The 21,685-nt window shown below is 36.8% G+C and overlaps 1 protein-coding gene across 4 annotated transcripts; it reads right to left on the bottom strand.

Moving 5' to 3' along the window:
- Positions 1–154: 154 nt before the first annotated feature.
- LOC117426885 (integral membrane protein GPR155-like) lies at positions 155–19,834 on the bottom strand. Of its 4 annotated transcripts, XM_034045050.3 has the most exons (17): positions 19,701–19,795; positions 18,401–18,560; positions 14,925–15,443; positions 11,535–11,934; positions 10,890–11,055; positions 9,654–9,809; positions 8,806–8,889; positions 8,465–8,585; positions 7,110–7,194; positions 6,932–7,022; positions 6,071–6,284; positions 5,204–5,311; positions 4,561–4,691; positions 3,867–3,962; positions 3,697–3,761; positions 3,014–3,151; positions 155–2,023 (listed from the first exon to the last, which is right to left on the bottom strand). In XM_034045050.3, the coding sequence occupies exons 3-17, from the start codon at positions 15,346–15,348 to the stop codon at positions 1,819–1,821; spliced, it is 2,484 nt and encodes an 827-aa protein (XP_033900941.2). In that variant the 5' UTR covers positions 15,349–15,443; positions 18,401–18,560; positions 19,701–19,795; the 3' UTR covers positions 155–1,818. The 4 variants fall into 4 exon arrangements, with proteins under 4 accessions (XP_033900941.2, XP_033900940.2, XP_033900943.2 ...); XM_034045049.3 differs by lacking the exon at positions 18,401–18,560 and having other exon boundaries at positions 19,701–19,807; XM_034045052.3 differs by lacking the exon at positions 18,401–18,560 and having other exon boundaries at positions 1,945–2,076; positions 19,701–19,834.
- Between the last annotated feature and the right edge of the window lie 1,851 nt (positions 19,835–21,685).

The raw sequence follows: 21,685 nt of genomic DNA, 5'->3' as shown, positions 1-21,685 counted from the left end.
GATTGTGAATAAAAGTAGAGCTACGTGTACCTGTTCGTCTCATGTATGCAGTATTCTGCCTTTGCTTTATCCTATTCGTTAAAGAATTAAAATGCAGTAGAAAAAGCAAAAATCCTGAATTGAAGCTGAAAATTCAAAATCAATCTGACATCAATCAATCAATCAATCTTTATTTTATATAGCGCCTTTCATAGTGGACCACCATCAAAGTGATTTACAAGATGCAGTAACAACAAGAAATCCATAATACTTTAAAAACAGAGAAATGCATAATACATGAATCCTTTCAAAGTGCACCAAATCTTAATCCAACATGCAAGAATCCCAAACTGAGTTTTTATTCCAAATTAACCCGACATAAGTGCTAAAGCGTTTTTTTCTTTATTTTGCTTTGTCGCATGGTTGCTGAACAAGCCTTGTGCTTTTTGACAACCTATATTCATGACACAGCCTATGTTACTCCTTTTTTCAAACTATCAATGTGACAGTACGTGTTTATATTATTATTTTTTATTTGGGGTCCAGGGGCCACGTTCGTTTTAATGAAGGGCGTTATTGCGAGGGTGTACTGTATATGTATTATATGTACTTTTGCTCTTACAATTACAGTAGGCCTACATGTGATCAAAACATGCCAACAATGTACTTTAACAATGAACAGATGGTGAATAACTTAAAAAAGAAAATAGCAGTCTAAGTCTGTGATTGCCTTTGGTTGACAGTACAGGTATTTGCACTATAAAATGGTGGGTGGACTAAAATGTTTAAGACACTAATTCAGATTTGTCACCAAGTGTCAAATGGGTTTATATACTGTATATATTCCACCAAACCTAAGAGCTCTGAATATTCACTTGTCTCAGATTAATGCTGGAATTCTACATTTGATTTTTTCAGAGTAAGATTTATTTATTTATTTATTTATTTTTTTAGCAGAATCACTTTTCAATATTAACAAATATTTTTCCATCATTAATCATTAATTTCAAAATAAAATTATACGTTTTTTTTTCTTTTAAAACATGTCTATGAACAACAGAATAATTCACTGCAGAACAATTTATGTTTAAAAGTTTTTTTTTTTTTTAATAAAATAATTTAGAATTGAATCATGCAGCATACTGGTATGTGGAAAATGTGACAACGTCCACAAATATTACTTAAAACTTAACTGTTAAAAGTATAGAGTACAAGCTTGGAATTCAGAATAAATCTTGCATTGAGAAGCCAGTTACATGAGTATGACTTGGCAATATCTGCAAATTAGTTAAAGTCAAATCTATACATACATAATATTGGAAACATTCAGATGAAGATCCCTATAGATGAAGTTAGTCAGTTTTATTATCTTACTGTAGGTCCAGTAACAGTGAACACTCACCAGATGGCATACAGCATGGACAAAATGTCTCTTTTAGAATTACAATGCTACTAGTGCACATAACATAGTTCTTTTTAGTTAAGGATTCATTTGTGTTCTTTGTGAATTCACAAGAAGGGAAGAGTTAGTTTAAGCTGGCAAATTCCACCATACTGGGAATAATGTAACAGAACATTGAAGTGCTTTTTTTCTATTCCTTGTGCTTTCAAATATTCAAAATTCTTAAATAACTCAAATGATGAAAAATTATGACAGATTTATGTTTTACATTTAGACTTTTGGCAGTGCTATAATATTGTACAGTGCTTTAACAAAAATAGAACAAAAAAGGCATTTCTTTACTTTTTGTTTATACAAATGCCTCTCTATATGAAAGCTGCCCTGTAGTAATGTAACACATTTAGTGCTCTCATAGTGCTACAGTACTGCGATCACACTCAGCTCCTCTGCTTTATAAAGCGATAGTACAAGCTCTCATCACGAAATTCATATTCCTCAGTAAGGTGCTGCAGAACACCTCCTTGCAACAGCTGCTCCCCATACTCCACTGCCTCTCCACGATCATGCGCCAGACCCACACGGATCAGCCAGTCCACCAGATCACTGCCACAGAATATGCCAGCAGCAGTTTTTATGCCACACCTGTGTATCAAAGGAATGATTCACCCACTTGGTCTGTTAAACTGTCACCTGCACTGTTAGGCAGGAGAGAGAGAGAGAGAGAGAGAGAGAGAGAGAGAGAGAGAGAGAGAGAGAGAGAGAGAGAGAGAGAGAGAGAGAGAGAGAGAGAGAGAGAGAGAGAGAGAGAGAGAGAGAGAGAGAGAGAGAGAGAGAGAGAGAGAGGAGAGAGAGAGAGAGAGAGAGAGAGAGAGAGAGAGAGAGAGAGAGAGAGAGAGAGAGAGAGAGAGAGAGAGAGAGAGAGAGAGGACAGTCAAAACAGCACGAAGAGTTGCTGAGTGCAGGAAAATATTAAGCAGGCTTTGAAATTAGAAAATAGTAATTTTCTTTCACTTCAGGGATTCAGAATGTTTCACCTTACAGTTGTATTTAGTAACGGGTCAAAACACAATGCGATGGAATTCAAAAAGGAAATTAGTTCCAGAACTTACTTTTCCTAATTGAAATGTAATAGGCATACAAAGCTGGACACACTGCAAGTAAATTTACATGGGAGTGGATATATAGTCCAGAAATATATCTATCTATCAAGAAATAACACTGATACTTAAGATCATTTGCTAAAATCAGTACTACAGATGTACCCTGTAACAGTGGCAGAAACATTCTCTGAAGTGGAAAGACGAGTGTTTGTCCAGCTTTGCACATACAGAACACAAAACAAAACATCAATACAACAAGCAGCACTTTGCAAGTTAATGTCTGAGCAGGATTCTGCATTTTTAGAGCTTACTGTACCAATCAATTATTTTGAATTGTTATCCTTTTGTGGAGAAAATATAATCATGCAGTAAAAACAGAAATAACATTTTTGGTTTAAAATGGAATGCATCATTATAAATTAGTACCTGTTTATCATTAGTTTTTACAGTCATAAGTGAAAGTAAAGAATAGGATATATTTTTTTCAGACCACCCAGTTGTAATGATTGATTACGGAGGATTAGTGATGTACCTTCTCTCCTGCACAATATCCTTGACACACTGATCTTTGTGGTAGCTTACAAACTGTCTGCAGGTCATTATGATCTCCTCAGGCACTGCAGACTCAGGCTCTTCTACCTTGTCTTTGCCTCTCCACAGGAGTGCAAGCCTTGCAACCAACCAAAAAAAAAAAATGTACACATTTACCATTTTGTGAATTTTGTAAAAATTGTTCTAGTACTATGTTTTCATCTATTTTACTGGTTATAGAGATGATATTTTAAACATAGCATTGGTCTTCCTGTCTGTCATGGTAAAATGTTCATCCATAACTTTTTGAAAAAGTAAAACTATAAGGTGGTCCACACTACCCAAAATGTTGGTCTTCTTGACTTAGTTTCTTTTGGTAAATTGTTCCAATAAGGACTAGATAAGTGTGTCTCGTAATGCATCACAATGTCTATCTGGCTATAAATCTGCTGCATCTGGTGACACACGGTTACAGAAACGGCTGACTCCCGCCGATAAGTTGTGGTAGGTAATAAGGAACTGGAACGACTTGTTCAAACAAATCTGATTCTTTTGCAGTGGTTAAGTAAGGAATTCAAACTGATATGTCGTGATGAAAGAATGACATTAATAATTATGCTTTGACAACACTGGTTTGCTTTTCTTTAGTTACACTCACGGCAGCGCACTGCAGTAATTTCTTACCTCTTTTTGAATGGCACGATGATCAAATGTTTATCCAGCCCAAAAATACCAAAGGAAATAAAGCCCTGGAAAAAAGAGAATACAAAGGCATATGTTTGGAGGTGTTTGATACAAATGTAAAATACAGCAGCAGTGGTTCTGCAGAGCTAGATGATGATAAGAGTTACTACCTGAGCATAATTAAAGATGACACAGAACAACTGAAGCTCCACATAAAGCCGTCCTGGTTCTTGATTAAAGAGCCACCACAGGCAGCTACATAGGTTCTGAAACACAAAGACCATTCAAAATATAAACTGTATAAGGCAAAGCACAACTACAGTGACCAAGTTCAAGAAAAAAAAAAAAAATCAAATATGTTTATTCATCCCTTTATTTGGCAATAAATCTACTGCAGCCCCTTTCAGCTATGTTATGCTACTCGGTTAGGAACCAGTATGTGGAATGAAAAAGACATTTGCATTTGCTTACAGATTATGGGATTTATAACCGGTCATCACTAAATACATAAATGCTAACTTGTTGGCTACATTATACAGAAGAATATTACACACATCCTTATATACATTTTTGGAGAATCTTTGTGTGTACTAGAGGTTGTGCGTAATAGTATTCTATGGAGTTCCTGACAGAGTACTATACAATAACCGTACACTGTTTTCTGTGGAGGTCAGTCATTCTATTATTGCTCAGTGAAATTAAATGCGAGTTATACAAGGGGTGCGCAATCTACAAGGGTGTAACCCAAGATAACTTAATCACGTGTTCTACATGAGGTGCACATTCTGCACACTGTGCAAAATAAAAACACAGGGTGTGTGTTAAAACTGCAGTAACAACTATCTTTAAACTGCACCAACTCACAGCGAACAGGCCCACAATTAGGAGGAGACAGAGCAGCACGTGTCTGGCCAGCTGTCTGTCGGTGGTGTGCAGCAGCTGCTCTTCCTGTGACAGCATGCAGATCTGAGACTCACAGTTACTGACACACTCAGCTGCTCAAACCAAGCAGACAAAACACAAGTTATTCACAAGTTACATTTACATTTTATTGTCCCTGTGTGACAGTGAAATGTCCTCTGTTGCAGGATATCTGTAAATATTTTATGTATATTGTGTATAGTGCAGGATTTTAGGGTAAATCCCTGCATTATGTCAATTTCCCTTCAGGAAGGCTAAATTTGACTGCCATTTGAGCCTGGCCACACATATAAAGGAGGAGCTGGGAGACAGCTTCAAACTGTGACTCAAAGAGTAGTTGCCTGTGATCTCTGTCTCATCAAGATATCTTTCATGTGGCTGTTTTGTTGTTATTCTTGACCCAGCTTTTAAAGTCCAGAACTTTATAGTTTAATTACAATTTGTAAAATAAAAAAGTGTTCAGCTATCCAGCCTGCTGCTTGCCTATACCATTGGCTAACCTGTAACATGCCATATAGCTTTGTTGTCCCCCCACACAAAGCAGTAGAGTAGTCTGAGATTATAATAATCTTCACGTCTGTGTTACCTGTCTGTACAGCTGCAGTCTCATTCATATGGGCATCAACAATCATATCAGGCATGGGCTGTACAGAGCAGCTCACCTCTCTGTTTACACTCTCACAGGCACAGCAATCTGGCACAGAAAACACTGGGATTAGCTTCCTTTCATTTCATAGAATTCAGTTAAGATATGAGGGATTCTTTAAACAAGACATTTATAATCTCAGCAAAATTTACATTTGAAACCTAGTCTCCACGTAGTATACAGATCAATGTTTATCAACCCTTAGTCAGCAGCAATAATACGGCTCACATGAAAGGCGGAAAGGGGTGAAAATGTACCCCACATATATACAAGCAGTATGTGAAATATTTATATTTTTTGTAACTTTCACAAGGCAGAAAGGGGAGAAAATGTATCCCCAAAATACCATGCACACTTTGAAGGATTAGTCCCATTTTATGTGTCCCAGGAGGCTGTGTGATCCAGTGGTTAAAGAAAAGGGCTTGTAACCAGGAGGTCCCCGGTTCAAATCCCACCTCAGCCACTGACTCATTGTGTGACCCTGAGCAAGTCACTTAACCTCCTTGTGCTCAGTCTTTCGGGTGAGACGTAATTGTAAGTGACTCTGCAGCTGATGCATAATTCACACACCCTAGTCTCTGTAAGTCGCCTTGGATAAAGGTGTCTGCTAAATAAACAAATAATAATATACCAAAATCTTCAAAAAGAGATATGTTAATTTTAAACACTCTGGGGTGTATTTGCATCACTTGTCGCTGACGAAGGGTTAAAGATCACTATGATGCCACTTATAAATTCATTGCTGTTCCTCTAATGATCAACCAAGGTTTATTGAGCCTATATGCAAAAGCAGAGTTGAGAATGTACCTCTGTTACTAATCACTTCTGCATCTGGTGACGGCAGATCAGACATGGTCTGGTTTTCACGGTTGTTCTGAGGCTTCAGGTCTTCGGACGTGCCCGAGAACGATGTCGGATCCAGTAGCTGGTAGTTTGCATCTCGCCTGCTGCGACCGAGACCCATGAGTGATACACCAGCCACCAATATACTGCATGAAAGGACCACTGAAGTGCTGATAACCTATTACAAAAACTCAAGTGTCAGACTCTGTGTACTTCAAATATAATGTGTCACACATGGATTCATTTTAAATGACAGGAACATAGTGATTTTCACACACAGTCTTCACATTTTAAACTTTTGATTTACATAATGATTTCAGTTAAGATAATTTCATAGTCTGAATAGGTCAACGGTCTATGCAAAAATTGTTATATCGAGCTTAAACTGCAGCTCTGAAATATATACAGTACAATATAGTAAAAAGTATAACGTTGAAAATAAAAATGTGATCAACCACAAACATTTTTCTTTAACTAAATCCATTTGGTTGCCAATCAATCAATCAACCTTAAATTAAGACAAATACTAGTTAGAATGTAGTTTTACTGTTCTTACAGTAGCACAATGTAGTCTCAGATTAGGTAAACTTTAAATACTGGCAGCATCTATGTTAAAAAATTAATAATAAAATGTCCTTAGTGTGCCCCTTCTGCAATATTTAACTGCTACTACTCTGAAAAGTATTTATATAAAAGATTAACACTTAGTCTGTTGGATTTGGTTAGGAGAACACTCAACAGCAGACATTGTTAAACTGATAACATTTTTACACTTAGTTATCAAGATTTTTAAAAATCACATGAACACTGCTCGGAGTCTCTTACCTGACCTTCTCCATAAAAGAAAGCTGAATCAAAGGGGTCAACCACCTTCTGTCCAGCCATCAAAAGGATTCCCACAACAAATGCTGGAATTCTGTTGAGATTAAAGGCCAAGCAAATTGAATATAACAGTTTAAGCTGTGTCTTAAATAATCAATGGGGTCAAGTATACTTCACTTACCCCCATCCTGCAATTATGAAAATGTCAGCTCGAAGCTTTGGTTCATCATCTTTTTTCAACAGCAGTAAAGAAAGTGCTATAAGGCCTATAAAAACAGGAATAATTCTATGTAAAATTCTTATCTTAAAATATTATCTTAAAGGCATTTTAAAAGCAAACCCTGTTTCCTATTGTAAATGGACAATGTGGTAACTTTTATAGTGGCCTTATCAGCCCCAAAGGTAACATTTACTGATAACTTAACAAAAACATGTCACATGTCCGTGAGTGCAGTAATGTTTACTGGAAGCTAAACATGTACAATTCAAAGTCCAATGTGAAATTGGGAAGAAAAAATAATTCACACATGAAAGCATGCTTTTGTGAATGGCTGCAGGCACTCTCATAATATCATCTAGAGCAGTGTGTAGGAAAAATAAAACTGATAAACAATATTATTTCTGTCAAATATATGTTTATTGGTATAGCTCAGAAAATAATAATTTTAAAAATGGAAAGAATTGCAAGCTCTGGGCTACAGGTAGATTGAAAACTGAGCCACGAACAATACATTCAATTTAGTTTTATAACTTTCAACACACACCCTTGTAATGACATCATTTATGAACTAATAATTTGCTTAATTAGACCTTTTATAATTGTTCTCCACTCATAAAAAGTTGCATACTTCAACTTGAAATCTGTAACTTTAAGAGCTGAAAACAAGTAAAAGGGTCTAATTAAGCAAATGATCAGTTCAATTAAGGGCCTAGTTAAGTAATTGAGAGCTTGGAATGAAAACCAGCAGACACAGGGGGTCCCCAGGACCAGGGCTGAAAACCACTGCTAGAGCAACCATTCTCAACCAGGGGGGCGGGGCGTGTCAAACTTTCTAATACATTAATTATTGTAATAATATAAATTATAGTAAATTAAGATGGGGCATGATTTAAAAAAATAAATAAATAAATAAGGTTGAGAACCCAATTTAGAGCGTGCTGCAGGCCCATAAAAGTGCTTGGACTGCCTTTGATAGCCCAGACACTCAGAAGTCAATACTGTGAAAACATGCTAATCTGCTTTTACAATAGTATGTATCATAATGTCCATGCACTTTTTAACCAAATTCACCAAAGATATATCCTTCTACCAGGTGTCAGTTATATGAAACAGAATAGAATATTGTGAAAGAGTCAAAATGTGTTTCATCTGGTCGCTGGAGACATTCATACAACATTTTGAACAGGCATCAACATAGCCTTTTAACCTAAGGCTGATGTAGGGTTGTAAAAAATAATTCTTAGCTTAAATACTGTTACATTTAAATAAACAACATGTAAATTTGGTTATGATGTATAAAGATGAACGTAACATACCTGTCCACAAGTAAGTACTGTAAAGTGAGCTGTAGAGTATAATGAAAGTCAGAACCTGACCAATAAGGTTGTTTTGTCTTATGATAAAGTTCCACAAAATCATTCCCAGACAGGTGAGAAACTGAAAAAATAATAATAATAAAAAAAGTTTTAGTTATCTATGCGTATGTACCCAGGATTCGTAAAGAGAATTTAGAAAGAGGAGCTGCACCGTAACACAAGACCATGTCAAAAAACAGCTGCTGGTCCCTACCAGTTTCCAGGTCAGACATTGCAATGGGTTAAGAAAATAATGTATGACATGATATTTAACACACACACAAAAAAAGAATCATACTGACCTGTGCTAGAAACAGGTTTGTTGTAAACAAATGCGGAAGCCTCTTAAATTTCTTGCTAAGAAACATGACGGTCACAGACCAAATCTGCAGAAAGAAGAGTCTTTTGTTACCGAAGTATGGCATTACAATTCTGTTTTTAACATTTAATAATGAAAAGACAAAGAGATTGCATAACAAACTGAATTCTAAATTCTAGATAAAGTGTTCCATAGACAACCAGGTATCAGTTTCAAGAAAAAAATAGGTAACCTCCAGTTACATTGTATACTGAGGTGGATTATTCCAATTCTAGCATTGTAAAATCCGGAGCTTGGGATCTAGGAGCTCAATTCCGAATCATCATTTTCGGAATCTGCAGGGTTCAATACCTGATTCAATAACAGATCAATACCGAGGGTGAAATGCATTTAAACCTGCAAGTGGTTTTGAATTGGTATCCGGCATGATGGGTTACTGCTGACCCATCTGGACCATACAAAACTAGACTGACACCCTCAAGAGCTAAAGAATACCAATATATTTGGAGGCGTGCAACATCACACAGTAAAACCCAAGACAGTGAAGCCCTGAAAAGGAAGGCTGTGTTCATTTTGGTAAATTTCCACTTTGGAGATAACAAAAGTAATCTCAAAATGTACAGCTTTTGTGTAATCCAACAGTTCCAGAATTCTCAACAGCATTCTATTCTTATGAGACTGTCAGTCACCTAATGTTTAGAAGTCTATTGCAAAGAAGTCACATTACAAAACACCTACAAAATTAGATAAGTTAATTTCCCCTTGGGAACTGCACTAGCTAGCTGCAGTTCCGAAGTAAAATACAGTTTGAAACTAGCTGAAAATACTTACCAAAGCAACTAAACTGATGATGCTTATGTCAAAACTGACATTCTGGAGAGCAGATACTAATGGCTTTGGATCCATCCATGGAATAGTCAATAACCAAGCTGAAGCATACATAATTGGAGCAGAAACAAATGTGCCTATTACCATTCCTGAGGTAACCTAAAATACAAGTATGTAGATTAGTCAAAAATAATTGTGTCTTATCATATTGGATTCTAATGCATGTAAAGTCTTAATTTAATATTTGCATGAATGTCTACTGTATAATGCTTCTATTTATAGCAACACACTGTGAAATTCCTGTATAAGGTGATACATTAGAGAAGGTCTGTGACAGAGCGAATGAATCCAAATCAACAATCTCCCTCTCGACCTGTGAGGGCGCTGTACAACAGAAACTGTGTGCCTCGTACTGAATGGTTGGGCACTTCTTTCCAGGGGCTGTTGGAAGCCGGCCATTCAGGAAGAGGGCGGCGTCACGCCCTAGTACAGTGAGCGAAGTTTCAGTCATGAATTGGAGGAGATGTGATTGAACTAGCTATCGGAGGGGGCGGGGCTGAGGGTACTTTAGGGGTACGTGGCACCGTAATGGGTTCCTTTGTTGTGGTTAATGGGAGGAAACGAGGAATGTGAAATCGTGAGTTCAGTGTTTTGTTTGTTTTGAGTAAATGTGTACATTTGTCTTTGCCAGATGGCTAATACCACAGCTAAAATAATGTGTAAAAAAGTAATGTAATTGTATGTAAAAAATAATGTGATATCTTGTAACAATTGTAAGTCGCCCTGGATAAGGGCGTCTGCTAAGAAAATAATAATAATAATAATAATAATAATAATAATAATAATAATAATAATAATAATAATACGAATCCGGGAGCTGACGCTTCAAGCCAGCAAATAAGCCTGGACTTCACTGCACCTGTCAAACAAGCAAGCACCACTGTTTAAAGCACCGCACCTGCACCTAGAGCACGCACTGTCCGGAGGCGTGTCTGTATCTGTGTTTTGTATTATTATTTTGGGACTGCAACCCCTTGGTTTATACGCTGGCAATACCCATAGTAGAGTAGAGCCAGCATTATTATTTAAACGGTCAAGGAGACCATTACAAGAAAAATAAAAGAACTTTGTGTTTGTTGTTGTCCGGAGCACCTGCATCACCCCTACACCTACGCACTGCCACCCAGACGTTCACAAGGTCCTACTATCTTACTACTAGTACTGTTAAGAAGTACTTACGACTTCCAATTCCATATTGTACTGGCTTGCATATATTGCCACACTGGGTGCAGTGGGGAAGACTCCATAGAGAAATGCATAATTAGAAAGGCTAGTGCGGTTCACTAAACTGCTGTTCCTGTCCAGCAATTCAACCATTTCTCTGCAGATTAGTGGCATCACCAGCCTGTGAAGAAAGACACATCACATTTTATGACAAGCACTGGTTTCAACTAGGTGAAAACAATAAAAATAGAACAGTTATTTTGAAATTATATGTAACAGTTTCGATTACTTGAACTAAGTTTAAAAAACTGAAGTGAAAGTCTGGTATTCCCGGCAAGCTTTCATTTGTTAATTTGATTGCTTAAAAAAAAAAAAAACTGCTGTCCAGAAATAATATAGTAAACTGGGCAAAAAGCGTGTTAACCACCAGCTTTATAGGTTGTTCAAAATGTTTTGGTACTTTAAATTAAATGTGCTGCTATTAAACTTAATTTAAGTGTAACCAATCTATATGTAACATTTATATAACTGGTCATGTCTCTATGAAGACAGAAACATGGTCCTGTACAAAATAGAGTATTTGAGAAATTTGTGCAGCCATATAAATCAGTTTTCTGTTGCTGACTAAACGACGATAATACTTACAACCAGTGCACTTACAACTTAGCTGTGATGAGGAGGATAAGTGCCACAAACGTGGATTTTGTGAGTTTCCTGAGTTGTCCAACCATCGTAAGGCCGAGGTAGAACAAGGCAGATCCACCAAAGGAGTTAGCCAGACCATCCAGGAACTGCTCCATAACTGCTGGGATCTTCTGGCCGAGGATGAAGTGAGAGGCAATGCCAATGATGACCATGAAAACAATGGGGTTTTTGAGAACTTGAAGTAACACCACCCCAACTATTTTCACTTTGTTCTGATGGGGTTTTTTGTTTACTTTCCACTTCTGGATCTCGCAGAACACAAACCCAATTGGGTTTAGGATCATGAGAGACACTGGAGCCACCAGGTAAATGTACTGAAGGTAATCTGGATACGTGTTTTTATACAGAGCTTCAACTGAAAAACAAATGAAAAAAGTTAATTACATATATTTTGGGGGACACTTTGTTTGTAGGATACATAAACCAAAAAGTGATATGTATCAATTCCAAAGAGTCAATTTTTACTGGCCGGTACCTTAAAATCTCCAGGTTTTTCGTATTTCAATATAAAATAGTACTATGTAAAGCTTCATATTTAAACCTTAATAAACGGTTTAATGCTGTCATTTTATGCTTCATTGTAGCCCCTTATCAACCACTTATAGTGTATTACTCCGACAAAGGCACAAGCTAAAACATTTGTTTACCTGACTTGGGAGTAGATTTGATCAACCTATAACCCACTTGGATAAGCAAAATGCATGTCTCTTCACAGCCATTATGGCCGCAGCACCCTTTCCAATTCAGCAACTAGACGCCTGCATTAGGAATTGTTTGGATCCAAGCTGGCATATCACATTTTAAAAAGCTGGCATAGCACGTTTTAAACGGAAGCGCAAGAGGGATGGTAGCAATCTGATCGAACACAAATGCCTGTAAGTCCAGAGGTGCTGTATTAACACCAGCAGAATAGAATACAGTAACCCCAGGTTCATGCAGCAGTTATGATGGTGACCAAACATGTGTGAGTACATTAGCTTAAAACAAAATGTTACATTACAAAACACATGTGCCATTAACAAAACACACTCAGAACTTGAGAACATTATTATAATGAAGGGCTGAAACGCAGCAAAAGGTCCAAAAAAAAAAAAAACAGAAGTGAAAAGGTTCTCGTTGTGAACTCAAATAAACCAATGTTGTCTTTTGCACTCAAATCGTAGGGTGACTAAATAGTTTTGAGTTAACACAAACAGTTTTTATCGTTTGTTGCATCTTTAGCAGTGCATCTATCCTAGAAATAGTTGGTTACAAAGAAGCAGGCATGGTAATTTAAGATAAACAGTACATGTAGCGCAAATTTAGAATCTCCAATTATTTTACCCCCGATTTTCTCCGAATTTGGAATGGCCAGTTATTATTATTTTTTCTTCACCGTGGCGAGTCCCCACACAGCTCAGGGTCCCGAGGCTAGGTGTCCTCCGATCCCATGGGCCAGTCGGCGTCTTTTTTCACCCAGGAACTCCAGAGCGGATGTCCGCAGGCTACCGGCCTCTGGAGGACAAAGACCAGCCCAGAAAATCTCTGCCCCCAAGCTCACTCTGCACCTGGCCTGCAGGGGTCGCCGCAGAGCAGTGAAGAGAAACAGTCTAAGCTGGATCCCACATCCCCAACCCCGGGAACGCCAAAGCCAATGCGGAGCCCCACGGAATCCCCAGCGAGGACCGGCTGCATTGCACAACCAGGATTCGAACTTGAGATCTCTGGTTGTACGACTCACCCTGCATGCCGTGATGCAGTGCTTTTACGAGGGGAGCCATTCCACTACTCCACACTGGGCAGCAGTGTGGAGTAGTGGTTAGGGCTCTGGACTCTTGACCGGAGGGTTGTGGGTTCAATCCCCAGTGGGGGACACTGCTGTTGTACCCTTGAGCAAGGTACTTTACCTAGATTGCTCCAGTAAAAACCCAACTGTATAAATGGGTAATTGTATGTAAAAATAATGTGATATCTGTATAATGTGAAATAATGTATAATGTGATAACTTGTAACAATTGTAAGTCGCCCTGGATAAGGGCGTCTGCTAAGAAATAAATAATAATAATAATAATAATAATTCGGGGACCCACCCTGTATCTTTTTAAACAAAGGATTTGGAGGAGCTCCATAATAAAAGCTGAATTTCAAAACAATAATTGTGTAAATATAGTAATTGTTACAGCTGTGTATAATGGTATTTTAATTTATCTGACTTTTTACATATCCGCCCTTACTCTGGTCCCACCGCAGTCGGATTTGCGACGGACTACTGAAAATTACACAACATATTACACTTTGGCCTTGACTTAAGTTTAGTGACCTTGGTGCCCTTTACAAATGTATTGAACTGAAGGCCATTTTAGCCTTGACCTTTTTGTTACCAATTTAGAGCCCTGTAACTCTATCGACTTTGTTTTGTGTTTTATAACCAGTTAAAGGCATTCCAGCAGCAGGACAGATTTGATGCCAGTTCATGATTTTCACAATTTCTTTTACGCATTCAGGATTTAACATTGGAATAGTTTTGGTAGAAAAGTTCGGGCCTGTAGAGGATCACTGTATGCTGTGAAACCCTTTATATTTCCTTCTAAACAATTAGAATGTAGTCCATCATAAAAAAAAAAAAAAAAAAAAAAAAAAAAAAAAAATGTTAACAATGTCTTTCTATATTGATGAAACAGGATAATGGTAAAACAGTTACCATAAACAAAGTTCATTTTGTTCAGCACTTCCCTGCTGAGCTTTTGCAATAATGCAGCTGTTCCTGAAAAGCAGAACTGATAGAATTTTTCAACCACAGAAAGCTCTATGTAGTTAGTGATGTGAAATAACCACTGAGCTCAACACTAGATTCTAGAGGTACCCGTAATTTTACTGTACAATTGAGGATTACAACAAATACAGTATTTTTTTTTCAGGTAATGTTGTATGTTTAGGAGTATATGAAACATTTTAACAATAGAAAAATCTAATGATTTAAATAAAATAGTTTAAAACTAAGAATATAATATTTTAACCCACAGAATGAAACCTCAAAAGGCTTCATTGCATGCTGTGAACAGTTGCTACATCATTCTTGACAGTTCAGATAGGAAATAATCCTACTACAGTATATTGGTCACAGGTTGCCATAAAACGTTTGTAAGTCACCTTGGATAAGGGTGTCTGCTAATAAATAAATAAATAAATAAATAAATAAATAATAGTAAGTGCTGAGTTGAATATTAAATATCATAGTTTATAAGTTTGTACTTTGGAACACATTAACAAAATAGGAGAGGGGATATAATTAAGCAGATTGTGTAATCACTGTATTTAAGTCTTTTTTTCTAAAAAAAAAAAAAAAAGTCCAAGAAATGTACTTACCAATAGGGTATCCCAAAGCAAAGTCATTGCTTTGGGTAGCAAAAATGGAGTAGAGTCCTGCTTTGCTGAATCTGCTCTCAGGACTTGCAACCAACAGTGTCAAAACACAGACAATAATAAATACAGCAACTTTGGCAATGAGAATACTCCAAAGGAAAGACCAGACGACATTGGCAAAGTCAAGTAGCACCATGTTCTTGAACAGCAAAGCTGGGAGTGCAAATTTTGAGACAAAGTTACCCAGACCTTTGGCCTGCGAGGATGTTATGATATTCGCTCTCCCAGCAATGTATCCACAAAGAATAATCCCAAAGCATTCCAAGAGAGCTGGGAAGAGATTGTCAATGGACATGGATGGATTTGGGTTCATTGTGGAATTATTTGACAGGTCCAGTCCATATCTGAAAGGATAAGAATCTGGCATGGTTACGGTCAAGGAGTTCTTAGTTCCAGTGAACAGTGAATCAAGGAGAAGTCTTCCTCTCCTAGTGACATCAGTTAAAGATGGCCATTAAAGTCCTAGAATGAAATAATAATCATTAAAAAAACAACATTTAAAAGACATTACATAGGTATACCAGTTGATTTACATATGCTGTACAGACCTATCACGTTCAAGAACTCTTTAGGCATTATATATGAAGGCTCACTGTATCCTTCGTGGGAACATCCCATTTTAACACTGCTTGAAGCCATGAAACTGAGACAAGTTAGTATTTATTTCCAATATACTGTTACAATCATTACGATATATGAAATACCAAGTTAAGCCCTCATTCTTTTTTTTTTTTTAAACCATTATTCAAACAAAAAAAGAGTAGTCTTTCCATTGCTGTGAAGAGATTCTACTTAGTAATCATTTTTGAAAAGAAGAAAGATTCTGGAAATTCCCTTAGTGTTTCTAGAAGCCGGGCTTGCATCCAACTATACCTGTTCAAAGTATAAAAGGAATAGAATACGTTAGTAGTGTCTTTTCAGAAAATAGTATGCGGTAAAATGGTCTTGACAATTGCATGACTATGTTGAGTTTAAAAACAGTGGGTTTCAATTATAGCACTGTCACATTACCGGTACATTATTTCACAATGAAATTAAAGCCAATACAGATCTTTTATTTGTAATTCCAGTTTGTTAAAGGAATGCACTGATATGCAAGAAAAATATTTTACTATAATTATTTCTTTGTCCTATTTCCAAACCTCAAGTTTCACTTCATATCACAGAATAAAATCCTGTCACATACAAACTCTGGGTTTTCAACAGTGCCACATGATTCTATATTTGAAGCGGCTACTTTAATAAAACAAATTAAGATTATTTTGTGCATTATCATTTAGTACATTTTTTGTTATATTAGTGTACTGTAAGGCAACATATAGTACATAATAGCTATACATATGCACCAAAAAAAAAAAAAAAAAAGAAAGATTGTATTCCTTTTGTTGTGATATAGTAAAAATGTGGACCCAGGTGCTTGTCAGAGATATTGGGGGTTAATGTATAGAGGCTATACGCCTTTAAGAAGAAAGTCATGATGGGATATCAGCTGAGCCCTTGTCAGCTGATATACAAATGGAGAGGTGCTGTATTAACAGCAGAATACGTAACCCCAGTTTCAGGCAACAGTTGTGATGGTGACCAAATGAATGCGAGTACGGTTGTGTAAAAAAAAAAAAAAGCTTAAAACGAACAGTTGCATTCAAGACATTTAATGCAGTAAAAATCTGAAAAATTAAACAAAAAAGGAAGTGAAAAGGTTACCGTATCAAGCCTATCTTTCGCCAGTCTAATCGTAGCGTGCCTAAATAAAGTTTTGAGTCCTACCAACAGATTTTTTTCATCTATTGCATCTTCTTTAGCAGCCTCAACATTGTTTATCGTCAGGAGTTTAAGGATGATTTAACTGCAGATTCCGTAGGTGATGAGCTGATAATATCTCTTCAGCCAAAGAAGCAGGCACAGTAATTTAAGACGTTACCATAATGAACAAAAAGTTATGTAGCTTGAGTTTTGTACTAAAGCAGGGTCAGCTGTTGCAGGGGAAATAAAGTTTTATTTCTCAAACTGAACAGAAAGGTGAAAATAGAATGCATAGAAGTACTTGCGAATGAAATTAGTAAATGCACTGCTGAGAAGAAAAAAAATAAAATAAAAATTTAGGGAATTAAATTAAATGTACTGCAGTGTCAGACTGTGCTAATGAAAATATCTAAATATGACCAAGTGCTTGTTGTGGTGTACTTAATATCAAAAGTAGAACAAACTCACTACAATTAAATTTGTTTTACCTGAAAAATAAACGGTAACATGTAATGATAAGAGCTGTCTCTGTGTTACATGCTGTCAGATCAGGACTTCACTGACACTGAGTATGCAAGCTGCAGCATGCTGTTTTTTTATGGGGGGGCAAATAGATTTAATTATGAAATTTAGTCCCGGGGCACCATTTTTCATAGGCAATCTATGTAAAATAGTCAGAGGGGCCCGTATTTCATGGGGGACCAATTTTCACGTGACAACGTCATTGGTACATCCATCCTCTCAACCAATAGAGAACCCGAGAGAGAATTTCAAACATTATTCAGAGATGCCGGTATATAACGGCGAGAGATATTTTAGGTATTTTAGAACGACAGATGAAAGGTTTGACAATCTGTTAAGGCTGTATGCCTTTCCAAAAAAGACACACGTCACAAGATTGTACATTACGTAATTCTGATTTTTCGCATGTGGTCGGAGACCCTCAACTCAGATAAAAAACTATGTCCGAGTCTAAAGTATGTACTGTAAGTTTTGTACTCTAAAGTAACAATTAAACTTGTCAGTAGTCAAAAGCAACAGTCTTTATATTATTGGTTTTGGGGTACTATTTAAAAGCTCTTGTGTACGTTGATGTAGCTAAAACTACATTATTAAGTGAATTGTTGTTTTTTGCCGCACCTCGTCCTTAAAGTACTAAAAATTACCGTGCCAAAATCGTAGCTAAATTCATAATAATAATAAATAATAATAATTTTATAAAGCGCCTTTCATGACAAGTCATCACAAAGCGCTGTACATAAGAACACAAAATCAAAATAAACAATAAAAAAAATATTAAAACACTAAATCTAAAAAAGAAGCCAGTTTAAACAGAGAAGTTTTAAAGCGAGATTTAAAAACACTCAAAGATTCAGAGTCCCTAATTTCTTTGGGAAGGGCATTCTACAACCTAGGGTCATAGAGACAGAAGGCCCGATCACCACAGTTCATAATCTGGTCGTGGGAACACATAAGAGTCCAACATCAGTGGACCACAAATTGCGTCTAGGGGTATAAATAGACAAAAGGTCAGTTCTGTAAGGGGGAAACAAACCCTTCAAAGCCTTAAAAGTCACTAGCAAGATTTTAAAATCAATGCAAAATTTAACAGGAAGCCAATGTAAGGATTTCAGAACAGGTGTAATATGATCACCGGATGGAGACATAGTCAGTACCCTGGCTGCTAAGTTTTGAACATAGTGCAATTTGTTTATGGTGTTCTTGGTAACCCCAGCAAGCAGGGCATTACAGCAGTCAAGTCTGGACAAGACACGGGCATGAACCAGTTTCTCCGCAGCAGGCATAGAGAGAACAGGGCGTAGCCGGGTGATATTCCTAAAATGAAAAAAAAGGACATCTTCGCGATATTCTGTACAATATCAAGGACATGTGCACCCAGATACAAACCATCATCCATACTTTTAAACAACCAATCATTAGATATTCAGCATATATCTATAATACTTTTATATTTCTTTCTACTATTTAATTTTAATTAATAAACACCATGTTTTTACATCAATATATTCAATGGCAAATTCGCCTTTTTATACAGCATAATAACTTCAGCAGTGTCCAAATTCAACCTACTTAAATTGTTATCTTCCTAAGTGTTAAGCTGTCTGTCTACAATACATTGTGTTCTCTCCATGTATCTGTACAGTAGCACAGTGGTTAATGCAGGGCACTGGAAACTTGTTGAAATCCCTAATGTTTTTTATTTTATTATTATTTTTTTTTTTATGCAAGTTGCAATTTTTGTTTTGTTGCAAAACTCACTTGTATAATGCCTACAGTGGAAAAGTGGAAAAGGGTGGTTCCTCATTTTGTGTTATCAGTGTTCTTCTGCAACGCTGGACAAGGTCGATAATAAGGATTATTATTATTATTATTATTATTATTATTATTTTTTTTTTTTTTGTTAAAGATGATCCCTGTTCTCAACAATATTGTAACCAGTATTTAAAATCGATTTTTAACTACCAGTATTTAAAATCTTTAATGTACTAGTACCCTAACTTAATATCAATGCACGTATCAAATATATAAACCTGAGGTATTCAACCGGAACTGGCCATGAAAACTCAAACATCTGGCTGAGGTACGCTACATAAAAAGACAGCAGCCAAGACCACTGTTCTATTTATTTTAATGTAATGCCCTGGCGAATTTTAGTATCAAATGTATAAACGTCAGTAATATAGCATATTCATGTTGGGCTACAATACAGTGATTTAACATTTTTTAAATTTATTTATTTGCGTATTGATAAAAAAAAAAGCTGGTCGTACATATTTGTACACTTGCAGGATCCGGCCGGCAATACCAGATTACAAACACTCATTAAATTAGTAAAAATAAAAAATAAAAATCCCTGGCAAAAGACATTACACAGACTACAGCTGATATTACATATAGCATTTTTTAAATCTAACATTCGTTTGTCCGGGTAAAGTCAGCATTTATTATACTAACCTTGTAGCCTGACCTTGCATACACCTGGACCCATTCCACTCGCAACCACTACTGTTCACGTTGTTTTCAAATTGTACCAGAAATGTTTTTACACTAGGCCCGACCCGCAGGCATGACTGACAATCTACGCTTCCAATCGTCGCGTAGATGATTATGCCATGTGGTGCAAAGTCACCAAATCAGAGGAAGGGTAGGTGGGTCAACGTGAATTCAAGACAGGAACAGCATGATGTGCGCAGAAGAGCGCTCTCACATGGCTATCTCATGTGCTGTTTGTCAAATCGGAACGTGAGGAAGGGATTACAACTTCAGATAGGCACTGTTGTATTTGCTTCCACATTATGTTAATCATACTTACAAAATTATTTAAGATGCAATATCGTGCTGTAGCATAAATAATCTATTTTGTGTAACGACCAGCAGTTTACCAGGTTTTTGGATACATGCTTAATTGCCTTATTTTACACAGAGTTATTTTATTGCTTATTATTATTATTATTATTATTATTATTATTATTATTATTATTATTTATTGAAGCAGTGTTAACAGTGATGTTACGCAAACAAACACAATCTAACAATTGTTTAATTCAGTTGTGTGCAAACAAAAGGGTGTTTTTTTTAATGAGACCCAGTCAGATAAAATGTAAAACTTGAAGCATAATTACCTGGACTGCAGTTTTAAAAACTTGGATTTACTTTGGGTGGTTTTTGGCTCTCACCATGGCAGACTGTTGTTAATTTAAAACCAGTAACATAAAAAAAACAAAAACAAACAGACTTAAGGCAAGTGGCGAGCTGCATAAAACACCTCAAGTTAAATTTCCCAGTAGTGGTCCCCTTAAGTGTTCCTTGAGTTTAAGGGTGTTGCAGAAAGCAGGTTAACATATTGAAGCCAATACGCTAGTGTGGCAGAAAGACAATGATTCTTGGTGGTAAATCTCCCTCCCGACCTGTGAGGGCGCTAAGTAACGGGAACAGAGTACCCTGGACTACTTGGCCTGACATTTCATTCTGAGGGTTAAAAGGAAATCGTCATTTAGAAAAGGGGCGGGGCTTCAGTACACTAACTCATCAACCCGGAAGGGAAATGATGTGGCAGCCGCGGATTGGAGGAGCGGCTGCAATCGTTTGCCAAGGGGTCATGAGTGACGGTAGAAGTAGGGGTCAAAGCGATGTAATCTGTTCCTTCATTTTGGTTAATGGTAAATTAACCTAGAAGGACCTGTATTGTGAATATACATATTGTGAGTGTTTGTTTTTGTCTAATTGTTGGTTGTTATTATTAGACAGCTAACACGTTCTGGAGCTGTCGCCAGAGGCCAGCACAAACCCGGAACAGCACTGCACTCGTATCACTGTAAACTGTGTTTGTACCACAATCACTAATTCACGTACTAACGGACTTGGGTATGTGTTTTGTGTTTAATGTGGGGATACAATAAATGGGACTATTATTTTGCGACCAACCCGGGGATTATAAAGTAAGTTATACATGCCACTGTTTTATTGTTTATTGTTTGTTTTGAAGTCAGGCACTGGACATAAACAAAATAAAACAAACATTTGCACCTGGATTATAATTGTCTGTCTGTTCTGTGATCACCTGCACCTGCACAGCTATTAACCACTTTGTCACACCTAGTTAAGGGAAAATGTATCCTTAAGTGCAATACTTAAACTCAGTACTTACAGTGTTTTATGCAACCAGCCTCTGGACTTTGCATCATGTTAAAACATGACTTTACTGATGAGTAAACAGTTACTTTAACCGAGTGCAAAAAGTAATGATAAATGCCTACCAAGTCATACTACTGCAAAGAAATGTAGTTTATTTGTAGTTCTGCCAATGGTAAATTTAGTTACAGTATGAAACTGTTTTAACTACAAAAGGACAACAAGTAGGGCAATGATGTTTAGTTTCAAAGCCTACATTGCATGCAATGAAGAAATTATTTTCAACTGAAGTTCATACTAGTCTAAGG

The sequence above is a fragment of the Acipenser ruthenus genome, chromosome 11, assembly GCF_902713425.1.
Source record: "Acipenser ruthenus chromosome 11, fAciRut3.2 maternal haplotype, whole genome shotgun sequence".
NCBI lineage: Eukaryota > Metazoa > Chordata > Actinopteri > Acipenseriformes > Acipenseridae > Acipenser > Acipenser ruthenus.
Note: the sequence above shows the minus strand (reverse complement) of the source record. Positions and strands in the feature narration are given on the sequence as shown.

Bases quoted from the DNA above. Each gene is read 5' to 3' on its own strand.
- LOC117426885 (XM_034045049.3), bottom strand. From the start codon at position 15,348: ATGCCAGATTCTTATCCTTTCAGATATGGACTGGACCTGTCAAATAAT. The intron at 4,692-5,203 runs GTAACACAGACG...TGGTTTGAGCAG, and splicing joins GACTGCAGCTGTACAGACAG to CTGAGTGTGTCAGTAACTGT. The intron at 3,963-4,560 runs GTGAGTTGGTGC...TTTGTGTTTCAG, and splicing joins TAATTGTGGGCCTGTTCGCT to AACCTATGTAGCTGCCTGTG.